The sequence below is a fragment of the Falco cherrug genome, chromosome 7 (genome assembly GCF_023634085.1).
Source record: "Falco cherrug isolate bFalChe1 chromosome 7, bFalChe1.pri, whole genome shotgun sequence".
NCBI classification, from domain to species: Eukaryota; Metazoa; Chordata; class Aves; order Falconiformes; family Falconidae; genus Falco; species Falco cherrug.
The window spans coordinates 36,535,119-36,562,609 of NC_073703.1; the positions used below are offsets into that span (position 1 = coordinate 36,535,119).

General features: G+C 37.5%; 1 protein-coding gene across 12 annotated transcripts in view; it reads right to left on the reverse strand.

Moving 5' to 3' along the window:
- The window catches only part of TRAF3 (TNF receptor associated factor 3), a 71,272-nt gene that overhangs the window by 8,640 nt on the left and 35,141 nt on the right, over positions 1-27,491 (reverse strand). For 9 of the 12 annotated variants that reach the window (XM_055715500.1, XM_055715499.1, XM_055715501.1 and 6 more), the window contains 9 exons: positions 26,004-26,260; positions 22,982-23,033; positions 20,636-20,740; positions 19,581-19,748; positions 14,892-14,972; positions 12,129-12,203; positions 10,273-10,365; positions 5,664-5,804; positions 422-596 (listed from right to left, as the gene is read on the reverse strand). In XM_055715500.1, coding sequence (XP_055571475.1) covers positions 422-596; positions 5,664-5,804; positions 10,273-10,365; positions 12,129-12,203; positions 14,892-14,972; positions 19,581-19,748; positions 20,636-20,740; positions 22,982-23,033; positions 26,004-26,245 — 1,132 coding nt within the window. In that variant the 5' untranslated portion in view covers positions 26,246-26,260. The remainder of the gene's footprint in view (positions 1-421; positions 597-5,663; positions 5,805-10,272; positions 10,366-12,128; positions 12,204-14,891; positions 14,973-19,580; positions 19,749-20,635; positions 20,741-22,981; positions 23,034-26,003; positions 26,261-27,491) is intronic. The other 3 variants (XM_055715509.1, XM_055715510.1, XM_055715511.1) reach the window with 3 other exon arrangements.

The window sequence follows — 27,491 nt, forward strand, 5'->3', positions numbered from 1 at the left end:
GATCAAATATACCCCCCGCCGTAACAGATATCTGGACAGGTGCTTTTAGGTAGATAACCAGACTGCTGATCCATTCATGGGGGAGAAGAGTAATAAAAGAAGACTTGTCAATATACCACTACCTTTAAAGAACCTGCTGAAAGCTATTAGCTGTCAAAGATCAACTGAGAAACTACTTATAATGAACTAACACTGTAATCAAGACAGCGGTCAAGAAAACAAGACTAGAATCAAGCCTAAGAAGCGGTGTAGAAGCAATGCAACATTGCCAAAGGGATTACACAGCTCCCTATTGAAAAATCAGAAGAGCCAGCATTATTGATGCTTCCACATAAAAATCACCATGGGAGTGCTATCCAAAATATTTTTTTTTTCCTTGACAGCAGCACCGAGTACTTCAGTCCATTGTGCTTATACTTACTTGTATTTCGAGCTCCTTGCCCAGCAGTTTTATCAACACTTTCCAGCTCAGTCACTCTGTTCTGGAGGGACTCTACACTGCTCTTCATGCTGTCAGCCTCCTCCCAGTTCTGTCTGAAGGGACGGATTTCTTTGTCCAGTTCTTTCAGTTTTTCTGCCTGACTGTCTATCACTCGCTTTATAAAACAATAAGGTATGAGTTAAAATAACAAAAAGACATTAATTTATGCAAATTAATCAAGGACACATTTCCAATATAAAGAAGTTTCACTTATGTCAAATACTTTAGTAACACAAACGTTGAAAATTTATAGAGGAATAGCTCAAGTATTTATAAAACACTTATAAAAATCTTTAGTGCTGTACAGGTATAAATATTAAAGCATTATCAGAATTATCAACACAATTAGTAAAAAAAGAGGAACTGTTAGTATGCTCTCATCTAAATTAAAAAAAACAACCAAACAACTTTCAATGCAAGAACCAATATTCTGAATGTCTCTATATTGATATTATAGGCTGATACCAGAAGGTCAGAGTACTGAAGCAACAAAGCATGGGCACAACAACTTACCATGATGTGAATCAAGTGGCTGCTCATGTGCACACATTTATCATTGGGTAACAGCAAAATAAACTTGCCCCTCCAGAAAAACACCAGTACTCTTGCACACAGGGAGCAGGAGTATATGTATGTGCAGATACAGCGGCATTAGCAAGCTGCAAGCTCACATCAATCAGTTATCAAAGCCTAAGTTACTACGTGCCCGTAATCATAGCAGAAGCCCTCAAGAGTGTAAAAGCAAAACTACCACTTCTGTCCCCTTAAGCATTCTTAAAATTCCCGCCATTACTTCCTAGACTGAATAAGCCATGCATCCTGAAGGTGCTTGCTGGTTGAGTCTTTTTAAGAAAGCAAAGAAAAAACCAAACGCCAGCTGATTTTGGAAAGTCATGAAATATAATACTCCAGAAAAAAAATATCTAGAAAAGGGGGGTATTCTCTGAAAGAGGGGCATTGCAAGCACCTCAGTATATTGCAAGTACAAAGGAGACTTATTTCCCGGTCTACCTCAAATCTGATGCAAAAAACTCATAGCACTTCACATTATCACAGCTAATTTGGACTAGCAGGAATTTTAGCCAGAACCCCATAACCAGTTGTGAAGTTCAAATGATAATAAAAGTATTTGAGACAAGAAACTACTTTTGCTACCACCTACAGTTAAATTCCAAATCTAACTTTATAGTTGATCATCATATAGTGCCAACATATGTAAAAAAGGTTTTTCCCCATCAGTGGGGAACGTTGAATCCACATGGCTAACCAGAATGTAAATGCAAAATAACTGTATTTTCTTGCTTTGTACTCAACTGCTACTTTTTTTTAAGAAGCAAAACCCATTCTGCCTCATGCAACCTTCATTTCCCCTTTTAGGCATTTACTTTTAATCATGTGGTTTCATTTATACTGAAAGTCTGTAACAATTAATTGAAGTCTGTCAATTTGATAAGGCAGCTAGCAAAGTCATGTTCTAGGAGTGTTTTATTTTATTGTGTCTCAAAACCACAAAGTAACATATTCTGAGATTAACTATTTATTTCTATGTTGGTGTTTTAAAACAAGCTTATGTATCTCACTTGCAAAATCATGACTTTGTGAAGGAAAGCTGTGTACTGAATCATAAACACAGTGGTATGGCCCCATTAATAGATAAAGTAACTTGCCTGGACATACTAATTAATCATCAGCTAACAACACAGTCATACCCTCTCACTTCTGATGGTAATCAGAAAATAAAATAGGGAAGGGCTGTAGCTATACATATAAAAGGAAACACACCATGGAATGGCCTGAATGAGTGTTGTAAGAGCAGAGCCACAAGATCTGTCCAGTAGTTCACAGTTAACAGGCAAAAGTAAACTCAAGGTGTGCCCAAGTCTGATCTTTCTCCTTGCACAAAACATGAACTCTCCAAGGCAAAAGTAACACAGTCATAGGTTTGTACAGTGCTTCACATGGAGATGCTCTACTTTCCAACTGGGACCTCTTGGCACTAACACAGTATCAAACAAAATGAATAAACACATTTTTTGATGAACTGGGAAAGTGGTAAAGATGCAGAGGTGTAAGCTATTCTTTCAGGAGAAGTTTACCATAAGTTGTAATTAGGGATCAACTTCTCTCCATCAACCCGTGTGCAACAGTCTACATTCTACTTACACAACCAATTCTGGTTATTAGCTGCTTCTGCCACACATTGGCAAATGTGTAGTATTTTATCTCCTGTACCCCTCCATGAGAATTCAAGAGAGACAGAATAATCAGAAATAGACTTGTATTCTGTTTTTTTTTTAAAGCAGTGGGATCTCTTATCTTTTTACCCTACAGGGAGTCAACCTCACTCATGCTGGGAGATACTGATGTACTAAATCAGAATTTAATACAGCAGTGAAGAATTTCACTCTAATTACTCCATTAGAAAGCACACAGATGTCTCACACCGTACTCATAAATTTTCAAGTAGATATCAATTCTCTGCATGCACTTTTTACTCCAGCAACTGACCTCTCCAGCTCAGTAATCCAGTTGTAAATCAGTAATGTCTGGCAAACCACTGAGGGATCTACTTGATGTTGATTTTCATCTAGGTTTTGTTTGGTATTTCTAATAAACCATTTGCAGAATTTTAGCACTATTCTTACTAAAATTTAGAAAATGTCATGAGGAACTGAAGAAATCTCTCTATTTCAGATGCTCTTAATGTACCTTTCCATGCAACTGACAGAGCAAAACTGGAAAGCTAAAGAACACACTAGAAAAGGAACCAGAGGTACTACTAGACTGCGAAAACAAATTATACCTCCTCCTCCTCTGAAGGATGTATTACCAATCAAATAATTGTATATTCATAAGGTCATTGTTTCTTTTGTCTAAGTATCTCACGTCCACACTCAGCTTAAGACTTGACTTACTAATATGCTTCTATATACCCCTAAGAAAGACTGGATACTGGATGTGAAAGTTCTTTCCATGAGACAGCAGTTGAAAAAGCCATCATATACTCTCTTGGTAAGAACACCTTCCCTAGAGACCAGTATATAGAAAATTAATCTGAATCAGAACATTTCAAGGTTGAGGTTCCTGACAGTGCCTAGACACCTCTGATGCATTTACACCAGTTGTGTTAAATGCCTCGCAGTGCAGATAACGCCAGTTGTGCCCAGTGAAGCAGCTGTTCCCAAGCCAAAGAAAGTTATATGACAACTAATACTGCAACCGTACCACAAATAACTAGCATGCACAGGACTTGGGGGACTAAGCAAGTATCACTTGCCCAGACCTGAATTGGCTAGTTCTACACTGGAAATATCTGTGGCTCTTGTCTAGCCATGGCTGCTCAACGCAACCCAGAAAAAGAATGGCTCACAACAGGTAACTAATTCCTTCAGCTCCCAGTAGGCAACAGAAAAAGGCTAATCACACTGTCCAGGGAAAAAAAACAAAAATTGAGGTGTGTTTCCAGGATGCCCTTAACAATCTGACTGAACCAGAAAGTTCCAGTAAGCGAAGAAATCAGGTTGAAATAGCTGTAAAACACAGTTTGGCTTAAAATAACTAAACCAAAATAGCTGGCAAGAAGTAGGTGGTGGTGGGGGACGGGATGACACAACAAACAAACAAGAGCAAAACACATTCTCCCCAGTACTTCTTACTACCAAAAAGCCACCTGTTAGAATCTGCCAACCATATTGTTTTGTGGCATTTTTTTCCTAAACATAAACCATTCAAAAATTGATTTTGCTAACACAGCTTGAAGAAATCAAAAGATGTTGCAGCCTGTCATCAAGACAATAACGAAAAACTCTCCTCTAGTTTTTTTTCCATTTCCACTCTCATCACTGGTTATTGAGATAGCATGTGTAAAAACCCCAGGCTTACAAATTAACTTACCTCCTGGCAGATTCAATCAGCAGTATCAACACATACAAGGATTAGCTTCCCAGTGTTAGAATACAATACTGTAAGCATGCAGCCATATCCCAGACTATCAACAGACCAAATAACAATGACTAAGGCAAGCTAAACTGGTTACTATGTGGGCAGAACACAGAAAGAAATAAATTCTATAAGAAGAAATGTTGCTGTTGACTAACTTAAAGGTTTCCTTATAAACCAACATTGAGGGTCTCAAGGCTCTGAGCTCTTGAATGTGCTACCCTTCGAGTTTCAGCTATACTCGTTTGGATACTTGTATCTTTCTTGAGTATCAGCACTTGCAGTTTAGTATGTTAAGTGAATAGTAGGTGAAAAAGACAATTTTATTTACATTCCTTTAAGCTGGATGCTAAAATAGGTATTTGGTATTCTAGCAGCACACAAACTAAAACAACATGTGAATGATACCTTCACAATAGCTTGCTAAGTTATCTCCTGAGATTTCCCTAATTGTGGTTAGTATCGCACAAGCTAACACAAATTCCCAGCATCCATATCCCAAGTCAGCTCTGAAAGCAAAGCAAAGAATTTCAGCTTGGGCTAAGCACCACACTAGAGCATCCAGGGCATTTCTGGTTTGACACTGGCTTGTGGCCAGGGGATTTAGACCACAGAATGAGAAATTCACTTACTGGGCAAAGGACTAATCAGATACACTTTTTTAAATCCATGTTTCTGTTATCCTTCTAAGAAAAATGTATTCAAATGAACTGTACTACATTTGGTTTAATTCCACACCAAACTGATCTCACTCATTGTTAATAATTTTTTTCAATACCAGCAAGCAGAAAAGAAATATACATTATACGCATAACAGTCTTAAAGTGCTAATCTTGTCCACCAGTTTGACAATAGTAGTTCCTCAGGGTTTGTTGTTTTTTGAGGGTTTTTTTTGTTTGTTTGTTTGGTGGAGGTTTTTATTAATTTTTTTTTCAGAGAAGAAAAAATAATTATGACTATTTTTCAGGCAAGATTTGTAATTTCATTCTTTTCGCTTTTTAAACAGGGTTTTTTGTTTTAACATAGGCTAGGCAACTGCAATGTTTTAGTTAAGTATCTTACTCCAAGCACAACAAACCAGCTACTGACCAGAAGGGGGAGAAAAAACCAACACAGAATAGCTTTATAATAAGGTAAACTATCACCCCCTTTTTAATTAGAACACCTCACTTCAGAAGCATAAAGGCACATAACAGAAGCTACTACCATTTCTGCTTTAATGGGGAGATTCTAAATTTCTTACCTGTAAATGAAGTATTTTAGATTCATTATTCCGCAGCATTTCCTTCTGTCTTTCAATTTCTATTTCAAAGCTACAAATCTGATTATGTAAAGTTTGTATACTCTTGTTCTTTTCCAAACTTTCATTCTGGAGCAAGGCCACCTGGAAAAAATTCTACAATTACTCCTGCCAAAGTTTATTAAAAATACCTATAACTTTGTTAAACTATCTTGCGCACATGAAAGGGATGAGATCCTAGTAAAGTCTCTCCCCATGTCTTGCAAATAAACAAACCCCAACCTTCTGACAGCTACTTTTGCACTTTCACAGCATGGTATTGGTACGACTTTAGCTAATGAAAGTGCAGACGGGATAACAAACAGCAAAAGAACTTGGGTCTAAGCATAATCTTGTCTTTAATCAGTTTGTTATTTAATGGCTTTGTTTCCAGAGTTCTACTAACTGACTTGGGAGTTGCTTGGAGTTTGGAAAGAACAACCTATTTAGCTCTAGATTAGTGTTAAGAACTAAAGCCCTGCACAGAAGGGATGTCAGAGAGAAGCCAAGCAGCTGAAAAGTCAGTTGGGAAAGGGAATATTAATCTTCCCCACCTACTCCATGCTATCCTGATCTAAAGCAAATTAAAGGAAAAAATCTACATGGAATTGTCTTGGCTTCACAGAACGTGATGGTGATGAAAACTCCTAGAATGAGTGGATACTGAAGGGATCCATGCATTTGAAAGAAAATCCAATGGTGCCTACAAGTAGAAAAGCCTAAAGAGCTACAGAGTGTGGATTACATTCTCTCTCTGTATTGACATTTTATGAATTCATTCATTAGTGACTCATTCTGATTTTAAAACAGGCGCCTAGTTAGAATAGTATCATATATCATATCTCCTTGGGGACTAAAGTAATACAATAAATAATTCTCTATCACACTATTCTGTGCTCTGTTCATTAACACGGTTTGGGGAAGGGATTGCTTTGTGGTGGTGGATTGCTTTTCTTTAAAAATCTCATTTTTCCCCAGCCAAAATTATTCAGTAGCAAAAACATACAGAACAAACATTTTGACACCAAATTACTTTTGGACATGCCCTGACTAGTTCCACAGACAGATCTTTATATGGATAAGAAGCAGCACCATTTTTGACCCAGGAAAATCTTGATCAACGTTCCACATTAAGACCATTACTTGGATGCTTCATGTTCCCCAAAAAATCTACACTACCACCCCCAATACAGATGATAGCTTGAGGATAAGCCATTTTTACTTCTGATGTGGGTATTACTGTGGAATTCCACCACCTTAACTGCCCTCTAATCAGACATAGTCAAATCACTTCACATGTCACTCAATTCCTAGACTCAAGAAGCTGGCCTGTTTAAAAAGGTAAATAATTTCAATTTCTATACTCACCTAAACTAGACAAAGGACTGCCAAAGGCCACAGGCATTCAGCAGGTTCATCAGACAGTGGCCCAAAAACATAGAGATACCATAATATATATACGTATTCCATTTTCAATATAGTGTAGCATGTGTGCGTATACACACATACATTAGTTCCACATTTTATATATGGAAAAACTGGCAGAAGAGGCTCAACAGAAATGAGATATAGCTAATTTTGCCAGTGCAGAGAGAGAAACAATCTCAAGGCTGTAGGAGTGCATGCCTAGGTATGAGTGAAAATTTTCAAGACCAAGTTGAAATTAAACTAGTATCCGTGCCTCCCACGTACTTCAGATCTGCTGGGTAGCCACTTTAATTTTTTGCGTCCTCCTTTTCCTTAATGAATCAGAGTTCTTTAGTTAATTCTGATCTTTACATTCCCTTTCTCTCATCGTTTCCTCCCCAGGCCTCCCAGTCATAAGGCAGTTACATTCTGTGTCACTAGCATTACATTTCCATTTTTGTGCAAGTTACAGAACGTGGGCCTGTCTTGTACTGAGATTTTCCATGCAGTTTTACAGAACACTAGAAAAACAGAATTATGTCCTGCAGCCCTTAATCATACAGAACTGTCATTGCTAAGTCAGTAATTGTACTTCAGTGGTAATTTGTGAATAAGAAATCTTGAACACTAAATATAGTTTCCTAATTGCATTTGGCATGTCTTTGGAACTTCAGGTAAAAAACAGGGTAAAGGAAACACAGCATCTGTTTACAAACTGCATCAGTCAGCTTCCTTTACCTTCTTGTCATATTTGAAATATTCCTAGGATAAAGCATGCTCTTAGCAGCTTTTCACATTAAGCTATCGTTTGTTACTGCTCACTAAAAAAAGAATGGAAGAAATCTCATGCCACAAAAAACTGGATTAAAACAGGTCACATATTTAAGTCACATATTAAAAAACAGTTTACACTGGATTTCTTTAAGAATGTGACAAAGCCACAAAATGATGTTCAACTCATTTCCAACATCACAAAATCCATGGGAGTTCAGTCTGCAAGTCTGTCCCATCACAGAGTGAACAAACAGCAAATTCTAATTTGCCCCAGAGTTTTGATTTAAAGATTTTACATCTGACCTTCTCTCACTTCTCTCTGCCAACAGCACCATTTTCAAATACCAAACTCGTAACTTTGCACAAGCTTTTCAGTTCTGAAGACTTTCAATTAGCATAATCTATAAGCACTATTAAAGAACGTGGTGACTGGGAGAAGCCAACCACCGTACATATCACAGTGATTATCCCAAATGAAATCTTGGCCCTACAGAAACCAACAAGACTTTCACTGACTTCCCCAAGGCCAAGACTTCTGTGATACTCATTACCTAATTTAACTTTGCACTGTTGTTCTTCAGTGCAAGAATAGTTTATTTTCTCAAAGATGACAGCAACAATGAAGTTACAATTCATTTTGTTACCCTTCTCTAGATTAAAGTCACTGACATATGATATGTGGTTAGCTATTCTGGTAACTTGGCACAGTCTTGGGATTTCCAGTGATTCAACTCTTTATTATGAATAGCAAGAAGTCTACAAAGCAGGAAGTGAAAAGAAAAAAAAAAAAAAAGGACAAACAATGATAAGCAGCTATGTCCTAAACGGAAGTTAAACCAAAAATTTAACACAAAAGAGTAGTAAAGTGTACATTCTCTTAGCTCTATAAAGGAGACAAACATAGAACTGCTGGGCATGTTTAAATGGCAGAGCACCCCTCAGGACACTGGCAAAAGGCAGAATATGATCTTCTGGAAGTCACAGGGAACTGTTTTTTTTTTCTTATGATGTAAAATAAATTGTATAGTTTTAATTATACTAATGAAAAAAGAACTAAGGATATCAATTTGTATGTGTTAAAACAAAAATGTATAGTTCCTACATTAACAAAGAGATTGAAGTGCAAAAGCAAACTTAAGTATTGTTATTGATCATCAAACTAAGCCCTACATACACAGTAGAAATTCTATCTAAAAACCCTCCCAAGCTCAATGGTTTCTTTTTGGGGCTTGAGTTCAAAACAAAGGAGTACAGGGACAAATGTGCTGGGGATAAAAATCATATTTTGCTGTTCCTGTTAACTTCTGCTTTAAAACTACACTTCCTGCAGCTGCAAGACAAGACCCTGCTGGAAACCCATGCATAAGAAATCACTGTAGAATAAGAAGGGAATATGCTTTCTAGACAGTTTGCTGAATTTGAGACAGCAGTCCACTGTGAGATGACAGAAGTCACAAGCCGCATATATCTTAACTGCTACTGATCTTAACACTGGAATTGTTACTCTTACTTAACTCATTCTAGAAAAAAATCTGAAGGGGCTCCTGACTCTTCTACTTGCATTTGTACAATAGTTTGGTAATTCTGGAATTTTCATCCACCTGGCTGCTCCCCCCCTCCTTCCAAACAAAAAAGAAAAAAAAAAAGGCATTATTTTAATGGCTATGTAAAACCTTTCTGAAAAAGATTTAAGAAAAGTGATTTGTTCTGAAGTTTTGCATTTTTAAATCAAAGCCTTAAGTTTTATTTGCAGAAGAGACAAACTAATTCAAATGATCCAAACAAAGGATCATAGCTGATACTGATATTGTTCCCAGCATCTCCCAAATCCCAAACAATCTAAAACTAGGAGTCCCAAGGAAGCACAGCAACATGAACTTCATTCTGGTCTAGCACTAAAGCAGAAATCATCATGCCCATGAGTTACAGTATGTTTAATTAACTTTTGCAGGTCATTAAGTTTGGAGAGCAAGAACAAAAATAAATAAATAACCAATTTATTACATGGTATTTCCAATAATGTTATCTCTGGAAAAATACTAATGTAGCAAAACCACAGCTCACAGTGCTGCCATAGCTTTCTGAACCCTCCCTTTGGTAAGAAGGCAGCTCAAAGAGGAAATGTAATACTGGACATTTATCTATGTGAAGAAAGTGTTTTAATTAAGTTATCAACGAAGAAAATTGTATATGGAGTTGCGAAGCCAAGTTTCTCACAGCATTTTATTATAACAAAGGAACCAGATATGCTAAATGGCCTGACTGCTTTTGGAGCCTACTAATGCTTTAGCTGTACTGTTGAACAGCTGTTAAACAAAAAAAAGTGCTTCTTCCAGTATTTTTAAATGATTTAAAGAAATCAATGAAAGTTAGAAGTGAGTAGAAGATATACCTTATTTTCTAGAGCATTGCTCCACTCTTTCAATAAGTTAACATGCTGCACTGCTGAGCTGGCTTCATGTGCTTTAATTTGTTGGTTTGTTCCCTGTGACAACAAAGAATTTATACATTTTAGCCAATTCCACTTCTTTTAAACCTACAAAGAAAGAGTATATCAAGACATCGAACCAACACTACATATTTTGGTTCACGGATGCATGTTGCAGAACCACAGAGAGACGGGAAATTTACTTGGGAATTTACAAAAGTCAGGAATACATTTAATATAGCAAGTGTTGTACACAACTGCCATGTATCTCCACCCAGTGTGCTTGATACATCAGAGACAATAAAGATGCACAAGGTTTACAAAATTAATTGTAGAGTCATCTGTGTAGCTTTACACTGAATAAAGCACAATAAAACTTGAGTCATACAAAAGCTACGATGTCCAATTCCCCAAACCATAATTTAAAACTTTGTTGTATTTCATTAACAGCTTCATAAGCGCTAAGTTTTCCCTCCGTTGAGCATTAAAGACAAATATTTAGGATAAATATATAATCACTGGAAATTGCCAGCTTTATAAACTACTTTGAGAGATATCAGAATGCCTACTTTGTTATCCTATGATGTTACCATGATTGCTCTATAATATTCAGATATGCTGCCTCTGCACAACCTATAAATGCTGTTACAGATAACCACTATATAAAAAGTTTACAGAACACACATAGATCATATACAGAGTACATAAGATGCAGACCATATTACTTCATTTGTATTGTGTTGCATTACACGTACTTCAGTAAGTGTTTTGCAATGCAGAGTATATTAGCTTTGATGGCAGATATGCTGCAAAGCAACTGAAATGGTTTCAATGATCCTCAAGGTATGTACTCTATATAAAATACTAAAAATATATATGTGGATATATGTACATATATGCACACATATACATACATAAAATGAATGGCAATACATAAGACATAACAGTGGGCAGGGTTACAGCATTGATCAGTTCTACCACTAAGAGCATTACTGTTAATACTTAAAGTGATGAATGCTCATTACTTAAGAACTTGGAAATACCTGCAGGAAGTAGTTTATTGGGAAGTGTTGCTGCTTACAGTTCTTGCCTCTAAGTTATCATGGGCTAACAAATGAAACACTATCTGATAAACTCCACTTTTTCCTGTCAGTGGTTTCTGAAATTTCCTGACTAATCTCATCGTTACTTAAGCATCCAAATTCCCCAAGATACATGGTATGGGAAGCAGAATATTGGAAAAGACAGGAATAATACTACTGAAACTAAGCTCTGAGGTTTGGCTTTATTTTTTTTTTTAAATATTGCAGGGATTGCCAGGATTGAAATCTAATTTTTAAAAAAAATAAATTTCATGCTATGCTTTGATTATACACCTATGTGCATACATACATATGAATGCACATAAAACTACACTTTAAGTGCACTAACCTATGTTTAACCCTAAAAATATTAAGATACCCAAATGAGAGAAAACATAAACATACTTAAGAAAATAAATAAATACTTTCATAGAAACAACTGAAGTCACTAGTCTATTTTCTGAAGAACAAAAGTGACTTTCCTTTTATTCTAAGTTATTCAAATGTGTCATCTTCCTACCTCAACAAGACGTACTCAAACCACTGCAGGAATGTGTGGGCTTTTTATTTTGTTCATTTTTAAAATGCAAAACCAAACATCTGCTGCATAATCCCTTGGTGCAACTGGATGATTTTTTTGTTAACCAAGACTAGAGAAGTCCAGAACTTTCACGTCAAAGAGTTAGGTTCTATTTGCAGATTTTCATCAATTGGGAAGTATAATTGTTATATACTGACCTGAAAAGTGCAGCCATAACGCTTAAAACTACAGGTACTTGGGGCATTAATACATTCTGACAAATGTGCATTCAACTGCAATAGGAAAAAAATGTGAGTTTTGGCAAAAGACGTTTGCATGATAATGCTCAAAACATAAAGGGCACAGGTTATCAGGTTTGTATTGTGTGCCATTTGCAGAACATACAATACACGTGTGTATATTTTCTCCAGTCTAAGCTAAAGTGCAAATACTATATATACACATATGTAAACCACACGCACATGCCAATACAGTGTGATACATTTAATATACAGTGAAACTTCTACTAAAGACTATTTCAATAGGCAACCCAATTAAAAAAAGCAAACAAGAACACACTCTACAATTATTTATGATTTCATTTGAATTTAACAAAAGACTAATCTTTTCTCAACAAGTGATTTTACTAATGTTCTTAGCAAGTCTTAAGATCAGTTTCACTGTACTACAGTACATTTTTTTTAATCCTAGTTTCACGAGGAACCAATTTTTCAAAACATAACATGCAATTCTCCGTGCCTAAACTTAATGGTTAAATTACACAAAAAAGACTAAACGAGTACTGCATGAAACAGATGAAGAGTTTTAGAATAGGTATAGTTAAGTAACTAAAGAAAATGCAGTACACAGGATTAAAACTGATTAATAAAATGCCTGCATTTTTCACAGATTGAGGTTTATTCCAATAACTTGGATTATTAGGAGCATAGACAACTTTTCATTTAAAAATAAACCAATTCACAGAAGCATATACATATATACAGACAGCCGCCATTGCAGCAGAGACGGTAGCAGCTGGATGCAAACCACCTGAAAGTTGGAGCAAAGAGCCATTTTTGGACAGGCTAGTGCAACAAACACTCTTCAAAATCAGGATCTGCAGTTTGTATTTCCCACACAGCAGACAGGAGCTAAGGCCTAGCTCCTCATCTGGCACCACTCTTTTGGGTTTCAAAATCTCATTTGAAATTCCCACACCATAAGCCCCACATGACTCAGCTCATCCACCTCCATCGGAAGAAGTGGTGAACCAGTGCTGCTTTGAACGTGTAGCTCTGGAACAGGCAGGGCAGTCTTTAAAATCTCATACCAAAATGCAACTGGTCACTTATCTCTGATATACACCTCATGTTCTAAACACTCTCTGCAGAAAATCACAGTATAATTTCAAAAGACACATGGTTAAAAAAAAAAAAAAAAGACCATATAAGAGAGACATGTGGTGTAACAGGCTTTACAAGAACGCCACATTTTCAACTTCTCAAAACTAGAAGTCTGCCAAGGAGTTATGAATTAAACATGAAAAATTGCCTTTTATTCTACAGTAAGATATTCACTTGCACGCTACAGAATTTTTGCGAACTGTTAGGCAGGCATTTTCCCATTTTCTGCATTAAAAATTGTTATTCCTAATCATGCACCTAAGTAATATATACATTTTCACAGCATCAGAAAAAAATTAAACAACATACAGCAACAGATGATGCAGGGCAAGTTCTGTTTCTACCAGTAGTATCAGAACCCAATCCTGACTATACGTGTAACGACCTAGCCGTTAATGGGCCGATTCTAATTAGCGCTCAGATGCACCTCTTTCTCAAGTAACTGCTGAAGTCAAGATTTAAGAATATGTTTACGTGCTCCAGAACCAGGATCTAAAGTTGGAAGTAAGCACTGACAGAATTGGTTCAGTATGTTCAGTATATGTATTTTCTCTTTTCTTAACAGTTCAATTTCTTTTAATGGGTACAGTATCTATCATGTATTTCATTATCCTGGGGGAAAAGACTGCCTCTGTGTTTCACAGGTGCCTTATATGCCTTGTGCACTATGACATGATCAATAATTTACAAGTGTAACTGAAAAATAGTACGAATCCAACTTCGGAAGCAAGTACCAGTGAAAAGAGAAAAGCTTATCTTCAGATCAGAAACTCAACTTTCCCTAAGTGAGGCTTACAGAGTGGTGAAGACTTAAACAAGCTCTTCCCCATCCTTGGTGAGTAAGTTCTGTTTTTAGGATAAAATAATGCACATTGACTTTCAAAGATATAAGTAGCATCTGTCAATGTACAAGAACATGGATCTGTTCAAACAAGACGGATTTTGATATTTTTTTTTAATATGGTCTATATATTACTGCAAGCTTCTACATATTAAGAGACATTTTTATGCATTGTTGCATCTGTCTGCTGCAATGTTGTACTCCTATTACCCTGTACCTGATACTGATTCTCTAAGTGTCAGTTACTATTTTTTCCCAAATTTAACAGATCTAATAATAATTTAATTTTTTCCATGGAACAATTCTACAGGTATATATGATATTTTTTTCTAGTCTTTGCTAATTCCTGTCAATGTGCACTAAATATTAATTATCTCTTTTTATTTTAATATCAGCTAACTAGCCCAAGATGCTGCTCTATTGTGTTCAATACTTCAAATGGTGGAAGGGCAGGGGGAGAGCTAGTAAAAACAAAAGCAGGAGAGACATGCGCTAATCTTGGGCAAGCAAAGTGTAATAATGACACAAAACTAAGAAATTACTACTTTTAAAATAGTTTTTCAAGAAATCATTAAAAATATTGGAGTGTTATCACACTTAACTGTGGGGTAGAAAAAGCTTTTCTTTAGATCTCACATTTTAATAAGGAAATGGCTTCTGGCAAAATTCTTGCGAGATCTCACTAAAAAAAAAAAATCATTTAATTTTTCAGCACAACACTGGGTATGACTTCTTACCTCACTCCTCATGAGTGTTTTAACACTACATTTATGAGGACACGAAACCATGACACACGGGCAGTCTGTATCTTCATGTTTCTACAGAGGAAAAAGCAAACCACATATCAACTCTTACTCTGAAATTAAAGAGAAGATTTACCTGCAAGGAAAAGCATCACACAATAACTAAAAAAACCCCAAAAAACTACACAAGATTTTTTCAATGTCTAACCCAATTGTACAGAGTTAGAGAACTGCAATTGCTTGAACATCAGTTTATGCTTTCAATAGACGTATTTCCCCACACAGAGTAAACCTATTTGCTTCCCATTTTATTGGTTTTGCTTAGAGCGATGAAACAATACAAGAAGTTACATTTTCTTCCCCAAGAATTTCTCACAAAAATGGGCATCTTTAAGAGCGAGCAGAACCACTGCAGATGTCCTGTTTAGTAAAGTGCATGGAAAAGCTTTTCAAAGATGTACACCCCACTCTCAGAGAATCTATCTTTCCTGTGTAGGGATATTCCCCTTCCAATTCTTTTCTGATTTTGATTCCTAAACATCTGATACTAAGCCACACTGTTATACAACCGAAATTCAAACAGATGTTTAAATTTTATCGTAATGCTGGGCAGGCATTTTGATCTGAACCTAGATGATTACAGATACTTCAGTATAGCTGTCAAACCATATTGCCACGGGGAGGGAAGAAAATCAGGCCCAAGCTTTTTGCAACAAAGTGAAAAATTTGGAAAACAAAGTTTTTCATTTCACGTCAGGTTTTTTTTCTACTCTTTACTAATTCTTGTCAATGTGCACTAAATTTTAATTATTGATGTCCCATTCAACTTCAAACAACTGTTTCATTTCTGGTACTTAAGAAAAGCGAAAGAAATAAAGGTCTAGATTTATAAGCCTGTCAGAAAAGGAAGAACAAATAGCATGCCCTTTTTGCCCAGTAATGTTGTCTGTTTTTTTGAAACAAAACCAGGATGTGAAGGAGACCCAAGCTCTGAGATGTGAAAGGCCTCGGTTCAGAACTTCTGTCATACACCTGCAAATACTTGAAAATGTGTACCTCCTCACGTTTAAAAACAGATCATCCGGTAGGCTGTTCTGAAGCAAGTCTGTCCTGCTGTCCTCCTCATTTGCACTAGTGCACTTGGTATAGCACACGGAGACAATCACAGCAACAAAAGGCATGGAAGCCTAAGCTGCTCCAGCCAGAGCTCCCCAGAGCATGAGGAGGGTGAGGAGCTAGCTCCAGGCCTTCCCCGCCATGATGGAGGGTGAGGAGCTAGCTCCAGGCCTTCCCCGCCATGATGGAGGGTGAGGAGCTAGCTCCAGGCCCTCCCCACCCCAATACAGATACCCAGCCAGGGGTAATGCTTACAGCCTGACAACACCTCTCCTCAGAATAACCTCTGGCAGGGCGACTGCCATACCCTTCTGACAAGCAACAGGCCCATTTCTGCTCAGACTCAACAGCTGGACCTGGGCCCCCACATTCTGAACACGTCTGTAATCATGTTGGAGAGAGACATCACACTATCATGCAGCTTAGGAGCCCACTGCCCTACAGGCTTCTTTAATGGTTTATCAACTACAAAACTAGAAAAATAATACCCCCTTCTAACATTCATTCTCTGATTTTAATTCCCTTACACTTTTCTCTAACCAACCCAAACTATCTGGCAAAGGCCATGACATCGACTCTCTCTTTGTAATAAAACCACAGCTTCTTCTCAGCCCTCTCCCCAACTCTCCTCCTCACCATGCATCCCAGGGCCCACCCACTGAAACCAAGGGGAGCCTTTCCAGTGACTCCAGGATATCCCAGAGTAATCCCATTCCAGTGGCAGAATCCTCTTCCTACCGACCAGGTACATTCACACAGCGGAGCACACAAAACCAAAAGCCAAATGCAGCATAAGACAGGGGTGATGCCACATGCCGGGCACCCGGCACAGACGGGGGGCAGGCAGGGTACTAACATGGCTCCCAGAGCAGCCAGTGCCGCATTAGGAACGCGTCCGGTTCCATAGCAGCAACAAGGGAGCAGGATGACAAATGTCTCGTGTGTGTTCCCCTGTGGCTGTCCCAGTCAGCTTGGCTGTATTTCAGACTATGGAGCGGAGTCCAGACTGCCTTGGCAAGGTCTGCCTGGGACAGCCTTCTTGTGGCTAAGGTGGCAGTGAAGAGCCTAGGCACTAAGTAATGCTGTCCTTCCAGATCTGTATCGTTCTAATACTGCCCAAGTGTCAATTTTGATAGGAGAAGCACTTTCAAGCAATTTTGTGGATCATCCACAGAAAAACAGAATAATTCAGAAGCACTTCAGGCCCCTAATTTTTGTTTTAACAACGCACCATCTTTATCTGCCAGAACTTCTGCAATGGAAGAGGCATTTGTGACATAAGAGCTTTGTGACAAAAAAAACCCCTGACTTTTTAGATGGTTTAAACAAAAGATGAGAAATTAAGACGTTAACTTGCTTAGTGACATTACAGGCAACACAAATACAATCTAAAAAAATGTGTACTGACATCATTAACGAAAGAGTCTGCCTCCAACAGTGGGGATTTCCTACCCCACAGGTCATGGGATTCTATGAAGACATGAACCACACATACTTCGGTAAAATTATTTTTGTTTCCATTTGCATACCTTTTTTCTCGGTATGCTCCCTCTAGCTCCATTTTCAGTTCAAGTCACCGAGGCCTGCTTCAGTCATTATCACATTAGAGAAAATTTTAGGCTACAGACACTAGAGATGAACTCAAGGTTTGGGTGACAAATGAGAAGTCAAAAGGAGCCTTTCATTCAAACATGCAGTCTCATTATCAAAGTACAATGAGGTAACATTTTATCAGGCCACAACAAGTAAAAGCCATTTGCATTTCTATAATCACTGAACTCTTAAAAATCTAGGCAAAAAAAAAAAAAAAATTGCAGCCAATTGCCAATCTTCTCATTGTAGAATAAGCTGTCCTTTTTCTATGTACTGAAACATACAAGCTGATGATTAACATCTAACAGTGCTTGGAAAGTTTCTGATTTGCAAAGGTAGATTTGTTTAGAACTTTTAAGGGCAGATGAACAGGGGTACCAACTTGAATACAATCAAAATAGTGGCATCTCAACATAAAACTAAATTTTAACAAACCACTTTGGCTCCCTGGGTAAGCCAATTTATTACCTCTTAAAGCAACTCAGAATTCCACCACTTAAGATTTTGGAGAACAATTTCTTCATTTACAAACACTATTTTCTGTACTTCAGAGTAACATGCCGTTCTTGTTTCCAATGTGAATGTCTAAAATAGGTTTTGCTGTGAATTAAAAATCTGAGAAAGCTCTTAAACCAGTTCTATGTTCCTCAAAACATAAGTATGATTTCAGACTCTCAAAAATCTAACTACATTGGTCCTATAAAAAGAAACTGCCTACAAGGAATCTGTGAGCATGTTGCTTAGATATGGAAATCCTGTTTGTACAACAAGACATATTTAATAGTCATTGATTTTGTCTGTTAAGGCACTACATATTTTTCAGTATCACTCTTTGCCCCACACCAATTCCCAGCCTAAAGAAAATTCTGGGAGAACAGCGTCCATAATCTAACTAAATACAGTCTAATACTCTGTATCAGAATGTGCAAGAATAAACACATTGTAAACTTAATTTTCCCTGTGTATTTTCACATCTCAGCCACCTTATGCTAGGTAATGCACAATTATCAAAGTACCAGCCCTTGCAAGTATGCACTCAAATAACTGAAAGCCAGATCTAAATCAGAACTTGGTGAGATTCCACCTACGCCTTTTGTAACAACACCTCTGAGCAAAGAATGCTTCTCATTGTTGTGAGACTTCATCTAACAAAAAAATACTCAAGAACACAAATGAAAATGAAATTCTCACCACTCTTACTATGCTAAGAAGGTCTGAAATCCAAGACTGTCAAACTATGGAAAAAGAATTTTTGTAAAAAATGTTAAAAATTACAGAAAAAAATTACAGAACTGAGTGACTCAGCATAATACAGTTCAATGCAAAGTAATGCAAACATAGCCAAGTTACAATTTATGTGTGGAGTAAGTATGATTCTCTCAACCTCTGTTCTATGCTTCTAATTCACAAAACGCTGCTTCTGAGACAACCTACTCGTATGCCAAGAACAGCAACAATGCTGCCTAGGCCTGTCATGTACCATTGCTGGTTACACCAAGACACAATTTGTTTTTACATTGTCTCCTCCTTTCCCCTCGTAACAGATCACACAGTACCCCAAGAAGGATTATACGGAAAGGTGCTATTTCTCCAGTCAATTGCTATGCTTATATTTTTCCTGCACAATGTTTTGCTGTTATCATGGTAGTTGCATTTATCACATCAAAATAAGCAAAATAAAAAAAACACAGAAAAAAATTACTTTAGCATCAATATCATGCAGTGGATCTGAATTCTTTTTAAATGCAGTATACGAACATGAAAAAAAAATATTTCCCAGTCAATGTTGTAACTGGTGTTTACACAGGGAAAAAAAAAAAAGTGTTTTGAAAGTCAGCCTATTTTCTTTTTTGACTTACTAATTCAGGCTGACATGCCAAGGCTCTATTGGCAGCTACACAGAAGCATAAGAAGAGTTATTATTCCATGTTAATGTATGGAATCTCGTTCTATATACACAAGAAAATACTGCACCTGCAACATAATCATTGGGACTTGGCTTTTACAGTATTTACAGGTTGTCTCCCGGTATTTACAGGTCTTCTCTACATGGTCTGGCAAGTCTTTTCTCAGTATTTTTTCTTTGCAATCAGCACGAGGACATGACAGTTCTTCAAACTGACAATCAGTTTTCAAATGCATCTGAAAAATAAAAAAAAAAGTCAACTAATTTTTGTGCACGTCTTTTTATCCTTTGAAGACATCTCACATTAAATAACTTGAGAACCGCAAAGTTATTTTGCACACTATATTGTGCAAGAGCAAACACTCACACATCTACTCAGGAATACATTTCTGACTTTACACTCCCTTTACCTGGACAGCAGATTTCGCTGTATTATAGATGTACGTGAGCTACTTTTGTACTAAAAGCATTCTAACAGTCCAAAATGCCACATAGGCTATTTAAACAAATGCTAAACGTTCTTTTTCAAGGTATATTATTCCACATAAACATAGGGGCTTCTTTAAGTTGTTTCAGTACTTGGGCTTGCTCATTCAAAGCAAGTACCTACACATCTCACTACAAACTGCTGTGTAGCCGTACTTTACAACTGTTAAATTACTGGATTACTGCAATGTTACGCCTTCACGAAACAAAGCTACAGATTATTTTGTGCAAGTCTGGAGAAGCAAGCCAAAGGTTTGACTCCATGCATAAACCACCACTTACATGAGAGGACTGAGACTGGAAAATAAAAATAAAAGTAAACCAAAAAGAAATCCAAATTTCTCACATTTGTAAAGTACACAAAGATTTTCCCCCAATTTTAGCTCTCCCTCAAGTTCTCATTTGCTTCATGTATTTACGTTTCTGAGCTTTAGTGTCACACAATCACATGACTTTTTACTACAGTTCCTTATAGCTTATCAAAACCCAGAGTTTAAAAACAGTTTATTCTGGAATTTATAAATCAGATTAACTACTAGTGTGAGCAACTCACGAAAAGGACCAGGGTTTTTATTTGCAAGATTTCTTCTCGGTCTTTAACTCAAAAGGAAGTTTATGACTATGTTAGATTACTCACCAGTAATTGACCCAAAGATAGCTGTTCTTTACAGCCCTTGTTTTCATTTCTGCAGTATATTTGAAGGGCAAGTAGTTCTCTCCTGCAACAATTATCTTTAAATACCTGAAAAATCAAAACCCACTGTCTTTTAGAAAATGTAGACACTCAAGAATATGCAAGTTCAAATAAAGTAGAGGCTGCAATCTGTCTACACCAGTGTCATTTAATTCTAGCCTTACGTGCCAGAAATAAAACCCTATCATTCAAATTTTCTTGAACGTGCACATCACCGAGATTCCTCCAGTATGAAGCAGCCCAGTGAAAGAGAATATTTGGACAGATGCTCTGCTACTTTTACTATAAATACAATAAAGGGAAGGTTCAGGAAGAGGACTAAATTTTTTGCTATTTGCTTGTCAATAGTAGGCTTGCATAAGCTAGAACATTGAGAAGCTGGTGTATTAGGCACAATAACATAACACAAGAAAGAGCCAAAGCACAGTGGCTCAGAGAGGAAGGATTTCATGGAAGATAGTTCCCACAATGACTAGACTTCATTAGTAGCACATAATTAAAGATATTTTCTATGGTCTTAGACTGGAGTAGCTTTATTATTCCACAGATAAGCAGGCTCCAACTATCTCTGCATTTTAATGTTCATAAGCCTCTTCAGCACTTCTTGTGTATAATAGAACTGAAAAAAGTTGGAAACAGAGAACTTGGGGTTTGGATTTTTCACCTTTTATGGGTGATATCCCATAAAAGATAGAGAGGCAACACAACTGCACATTCAAAATGTCCCCCCTGCCAAGGGCAGGAACTGGAGACAGGACTGAATATCATTACTACTATGTGAAGTCCAAAACAAAGGGATGAAAACTTACAGTCATTCTGCAATTGCTCTTATGACCATGAAGAAATGCCAAAGAACCAAGCCCAACCTGTGACTACTTCTCTGACAAACCGAGTTCTGTGATACTGCATGCACTGCAGCGTTACTGTAATTACAGAACAGTTCCGCATGCTAACATTTAACAGCAGCGGCTATGAATTACGATCGGATCTGTCCAGTGACTATGAATCTATACCCAGTGTCAGTGAAGAAACACCGCAGCCATTCTCATCCGATCTCATCTGACACAGATCACCGATTCCAGTTCACTTTTCAGGTGCATGTGTGAAGTTAATGAATCAACAAATCTCATTTGAATAATCAATTGCCAGTACTGTAGTAATTTTTCCAAAGTAATTCACAGGTTACTGGACACAGTTTTACTGACTGAAGGTTAAGGTAAGAAGACAGTTTTAAAACAGTTTGTCCAAGACTATCTAAAAGCTATTCAGTGATTTTGGACATCAGTGCTCTATGGGAAGAGAGGTTTCCAGTTTCATGAAATCACTGACTTGCACAGTTAGTCTAACATGTATTTAACAAACATGTCCTCCTCTTGTTTTAAAGATATTTGAGGTTCCATAACAAATGTACACATTTATATATATTGGGAGCTAGAAAGTCAAAGGACAAATAAAATAGACATCAAGATTACTGGTCTAAGCTCCCGGAGAGCATACCCATGCCAAAGCTAAATTACACTGAGCACTGTTCAGAGAACTATGCTGAGTTAAGACAAGGAGAGATTGATGTATCCACTAGACTTTTCTTGAAAATGGTTACTATGATGTGTATTAGCTTAGGCCAGAAAGACTACTAATACAAAGAATTTAGAAAACACTTTAGAAGACTAACACAAAAACTGCATAAACCACGTACTAGGTCGAAAAGAATTTTCTCTCCCCACAATCTTTCAAAGGCAACACAAAGATTTGCTGTGAAAAACAGTAACGAGAGTATCAGTAAAATAAATTATCCATATAAAAAGAACCTGATTCTGTTACAGTTACGGTAACTCCACACTGTTCTGGTTCCAGTGTGGTTCACAGAACAACACGCTGTAAAAACAGGTTATCGAAACAGTAGACACTGGTCTGGAGCCAAACCACAAGTAAAGTTTGCCCTGATCTGTGACATCTCTGCATCTACAAGAGATGCAGTATTTCTTATCATCCTCCTGGCTGATGGGAGGACAAATGCAACATGTTGCTGCAGCTCCCAACTATGTAAACAAGATGTGACATCTGGCTGGACCATTAGAGATGAAGCTGACATGTTGTTTTCTACCATGTGGTTAACATTGTAAGAATGAGCTGTCTTCCTATATAAAATACATGGTTTACGTTTTTTAACAAAACTATCTTCCTCAGGTAGCTTATTAGGCTTATGAAATAATTACCACAAAGCAGCAACATATCTTATGTATGCCACACAATTCAATGCTCTTGAGTAAGGAAGAATTTCAACAATACCTTATCTTTTACTATGCTTTCTTGACACGCTGTACATTTTGGGCTAGAAGAACTGGAGAGAAAAGGAAACAGAAAAGTTATTTTAACTCACCTGAAATTTTGTAGCGTAAAATTTTCAGTTTATGAAGACATTTACTTAGTCATGATTACTCAATATATTTTAAAATCAAGAGTATGTAGTTCATGGTAATGAGATAACATGATGTTATCTCAAAGAAATTTGAACACTGAGTTTTCACTGGACAGTATCTGGCATTCCCAATTAAATAAGACCACCACAATTTCTCCAGCCAACTGCTCAGTGGTTTTCTTGAAGCCAGCAAAATCCATTCTCTATTTTACAGTCTGTGCCTGATCCACAATTTTTGTCACTTCTCAATTTATCTGTGCAAACAAGCAAAATCTTGTCTCTTCCATTAATTATCCAGTCCTTTTTCAAACAACACTCGATTAAACTTTACTTTCTCTGACAGTCAATTGCACCTCCTTTTAAGGTAAAAAAATATTTATGTCCACCTCCAAGTCTGTTCTGGTTTTAGCAGTTGTTACAGATCCTTGCTCCCTCCTTTACCTGAACTACTGCCTTGTAGCTGCCTTTGTAATCTAATTACCAAACGTGTGATCCCTTAGACAACAGGTAGATTGAGGAGCAGAGCAGTGCATGGAAACCGGAGTGTAGGAAAGCTGGGTTCCTACAGCTATTATGGGCTCTGACCTCCTAGGTGTCATTGCGTAAGTCTCTTCATTCCTTTTTAGCTCCTTTTCTCCATGTAAAATGGCGATAGTCATACTGATCTCCCATGCAAAGCACAGATGTCTATGGATGAGAAGCACTAGGTACATTCTTTTGTAAAGCAACTCATTGACAGGCAACATAAGTTGCAGCTACTAACAGCAGTGCAAATTAATACAAAATGCTGAATAAGTTTGATTATGTTATATAATCAGTATGATTACTTCAAATCATCTCACTGGCTTCTGCTCCTTCAGCTGACCATTCTCTGTCTCATCATATTTCTGAGCATCTTAACTACCTTGCAGCTTCAGTATCTGTAATGTTTTTCTTAACTTAAAAAAAAGGAAACTAATCTACTTGAGGGCATATAGTGTTTAATACAATGTCATGCTTTTCTTGCTCTTACTGAATTCACTCAAGCATCCACTTGCTCTTTTAAACTACTGCTGCATACTGAGCAGACATCTTTACCGCATTATCTACACTGACACCCAATTCTTTGTCCTCAAATAACCCTGGAACAGAAGCTGCTAGCATATAATCAGAGTGTATGTGTGTGTAGCAGCATATCCACACCAAATGAAAATTCTTTGTGCAAATACAGAAACAACATAAACTTATGCTGCTTTCAATGCTATGGCACATTTTTTATTTCTCAAAAGCAGCAGCTTTAAATTTAGTTTTAATAAAGGATATGTTTGCAACAAACATTAAATATCGTGAAATAACTCAAATGACAGAACAGTGTGGTAGATGGCCTTACCCATGTGTCCTTTTCAATAACAGACTGGTTGGAAAGTCAGGAAGGTAAAATTACACATATTCTAGCTGCACTGTAATAAGCACGTGTGCATATCTCACAGCAGGGAAGGAAAATTGCCCAGATTCCAGCAATACCAGAATTGTTACTGCTTAGACTGTGAAGGATCTGCTCTATCTACACACAGATATCCAAGCATGGCAGATGTTTGTTTTTCTGAGCCACTGCCACTAATCATGCAAGAGTCTTCCAAAAACATATATTCAGAAAGAAATAACTGCATTTCTTAAATACAAATGACACTTCACCTGAAAATGTGCATTGAAAGAAAGGTCGGTGAGGGTTTGGTGTTTTAAATTTGACATGCTGTAGCACAAAACCTACAGGAGTGCATTAGTGAGCTATGGACCCTTGTATATGCCCAATACAGAGGTTACTCTTCTTCATGAGACAGAGTGATCTTATATCCTCCAATCTCCTTTGTCATGCTGCATGTAGTCTCAATATATATCTACCTGAGATTACAGTATTTCCAAGTGAAATATAAACTAATAATCCAGAGTCAGGATGGTCACAAAAAGTAAACAGAAGATCATCGGGACCTTCCAAAGTCAAATAATCTGTTAGTAGTCCAGTGTGCAACAGCCAGTGAGCCCAATCTCTTCTGTACCCCTGCTTTCCCAGTAGTAAATGGAAGTATTAACTAGTTACTTAGCCCAGAACATTAAAGCTTGCAGAATGATCTTCAAACATCAGACCAAGTTTTGTAATCACACTGCTGAATACAATCAGTAGCAACACATCAAAGCTGAGAGGCAAAGAAAGATACTTCTACTGATGCACAGATACTTCTTGAAAGCTAGATACTCCTTGAATGATCCCACTTTTATTCTTACCTAGACTAGGAAATATTGCATCTCTCAGCGTTCATTTTATGCCTGTAACGTTCACTCACCCACTTTGTACTCTGGCCCGAACATCTCAGTAAGAGAGAAGCCAGCCTCCCTGACCCTCCTGGAATCCACAAAACATACAGGACATACAGCTACAAGGGTTACAGGTAAAGGAAGCTCCACGAGCAGTGACATTTATCCAAGGGTCCCACCACTCAGCTGTAAGGCTGGGTGCAGAGCTAGCTTCCTCACACAGCCACAATTTGCTAAGTGTATTCTACACCAAACTAGCCATATTAGCAGTCATGTAAAATAGCTGCTCAGTCTAGGCTCCACAGGCCATGAAATTCTTACCTAACACATCACTACATGGGATTAAACCACTTTAACAACCATTTCAACAATACTGATGGAAAGCTTAGCTGTCTCATCCTGACGCAGAGCAGAACACAACAAACGTTTGCACCAGTATATGGGTAACAAATAGCCAAGCAAGCAATAAGTGGAAGGCTGCTTTGAGTCAGGGCATTAGCTCAACGTATTCCTAAAACTACAATGGTGTTCATACTACTTTCAGCCATTCACAAGATTTAAAAGATATCAACATGTTCTACCACAGCAAAAAAAACATACCTTAGCAAGGCATTCATGCAGGTCTCACAAAATCTGTGTCCACATTCAGTCTGTTTAGGATTACATAAGATGAGGTGACATTTTTCACATTTATATTTATCTTCCACAGCATTTACAAATTTCTCTTTGTAGCCACCTTGCTCTGGAACATAAATTGATGCTGAAGGACTGCGATCAGGATTGGCCCTTTGTTGTACCATTTCTACGGATAAAGGGGGTTCTGTCTTCTTACTGGTGTCCATACTCTAAGATAGTTTCTGTGAAACAAAAATGAGAAAGCTTCTGAGAAATGAAGACCTCTTTTCTATTTAAATAAAGCAAATACAGCATTCTGAGAGACTACATAAAACCAGAAAGCACTAAGAACAGATGCATGTCCACACATCATGTACTCTGCCTATACTTAGGCAGTTATGTATGTATTAAGCATAGCAAATCTGTAGAATAGTCCTCATTTTTTCGAAGGCTCTAGAAGGTCAAGACTTAAAACTTATGCCTGAAAGCAAAGTGTTAGTTAGTTATGAGCATTATTCTGGGAACAAGCAAGAGCAGAGCTTGCATTCTTCCATATCTTTCTCTCTCAGAAGTGACCTTAGTATTGAAGTTTTAACATTAGAGGAAGCAGAAAAGGGTATGGTGGAGAGGGTGCACTGGTACAGTACCATGCAAGGCATTACTCAAGATGCTACTGTAAAACACACACAGCCACCAGTGTCCTACGCAGGGCCTGTGGAGTCTGTGCAGCTCCACTGCCAGCTTTTCCTGTCTTATACTTTGCTATTGCATGGGATAGACATTCTGCTGTAATTCTGTTTCAGAACAACACAACAGGTTTTGCTTATTAAACACTATCCAACCTTGTCATTATACATTCCTACCTGAAGAGAACAGGTAACACAAGCATGATTGACAGAGGAGAAAGGCCAACGTGACATGGCTGCTTGATTAATTCACCAGGACTAAGCACAACTGACAGGCAGCTGAGAAAATAATTAATGCAGTTGAAGACTGAATTACAGTAACTATTGACGATGATTCTTCTAGGCCAGCATGAAAAGCATTAGCAGAGCAACATACCCCATGTTAAATTTTAAAACATGTTTTCAATCATTTCCTTGCTTATCTTGTAGTCAAACAAGTGTAAGTGGTCATAAAAAAACCTCAGCACACACAGGAGAAAGTACAGTTGGAGGATACAACACCTATTTACGTAAGAGAAATGCCTGGCTATTTACAAGAGAAAAGCATGCTTCAATTCTCCCTCCACATTAAGTGACACTTGAAATATAAACCTATTCCAGTGCTCTACAGCCTACAGCTGCCTCAACTGCTATAGTTATAATTCAACCTTAAGAAGCAGAATAAAGAAATGAGGCCAAATTCACTTCTCAGTTATAAAAATATGTCCACCAATACCAAAGGTAGTCACACGCCTCAGATCCCAAACATGCAAACCTTGTACAGTTTTTGGGACCTCTTATCTTCCCT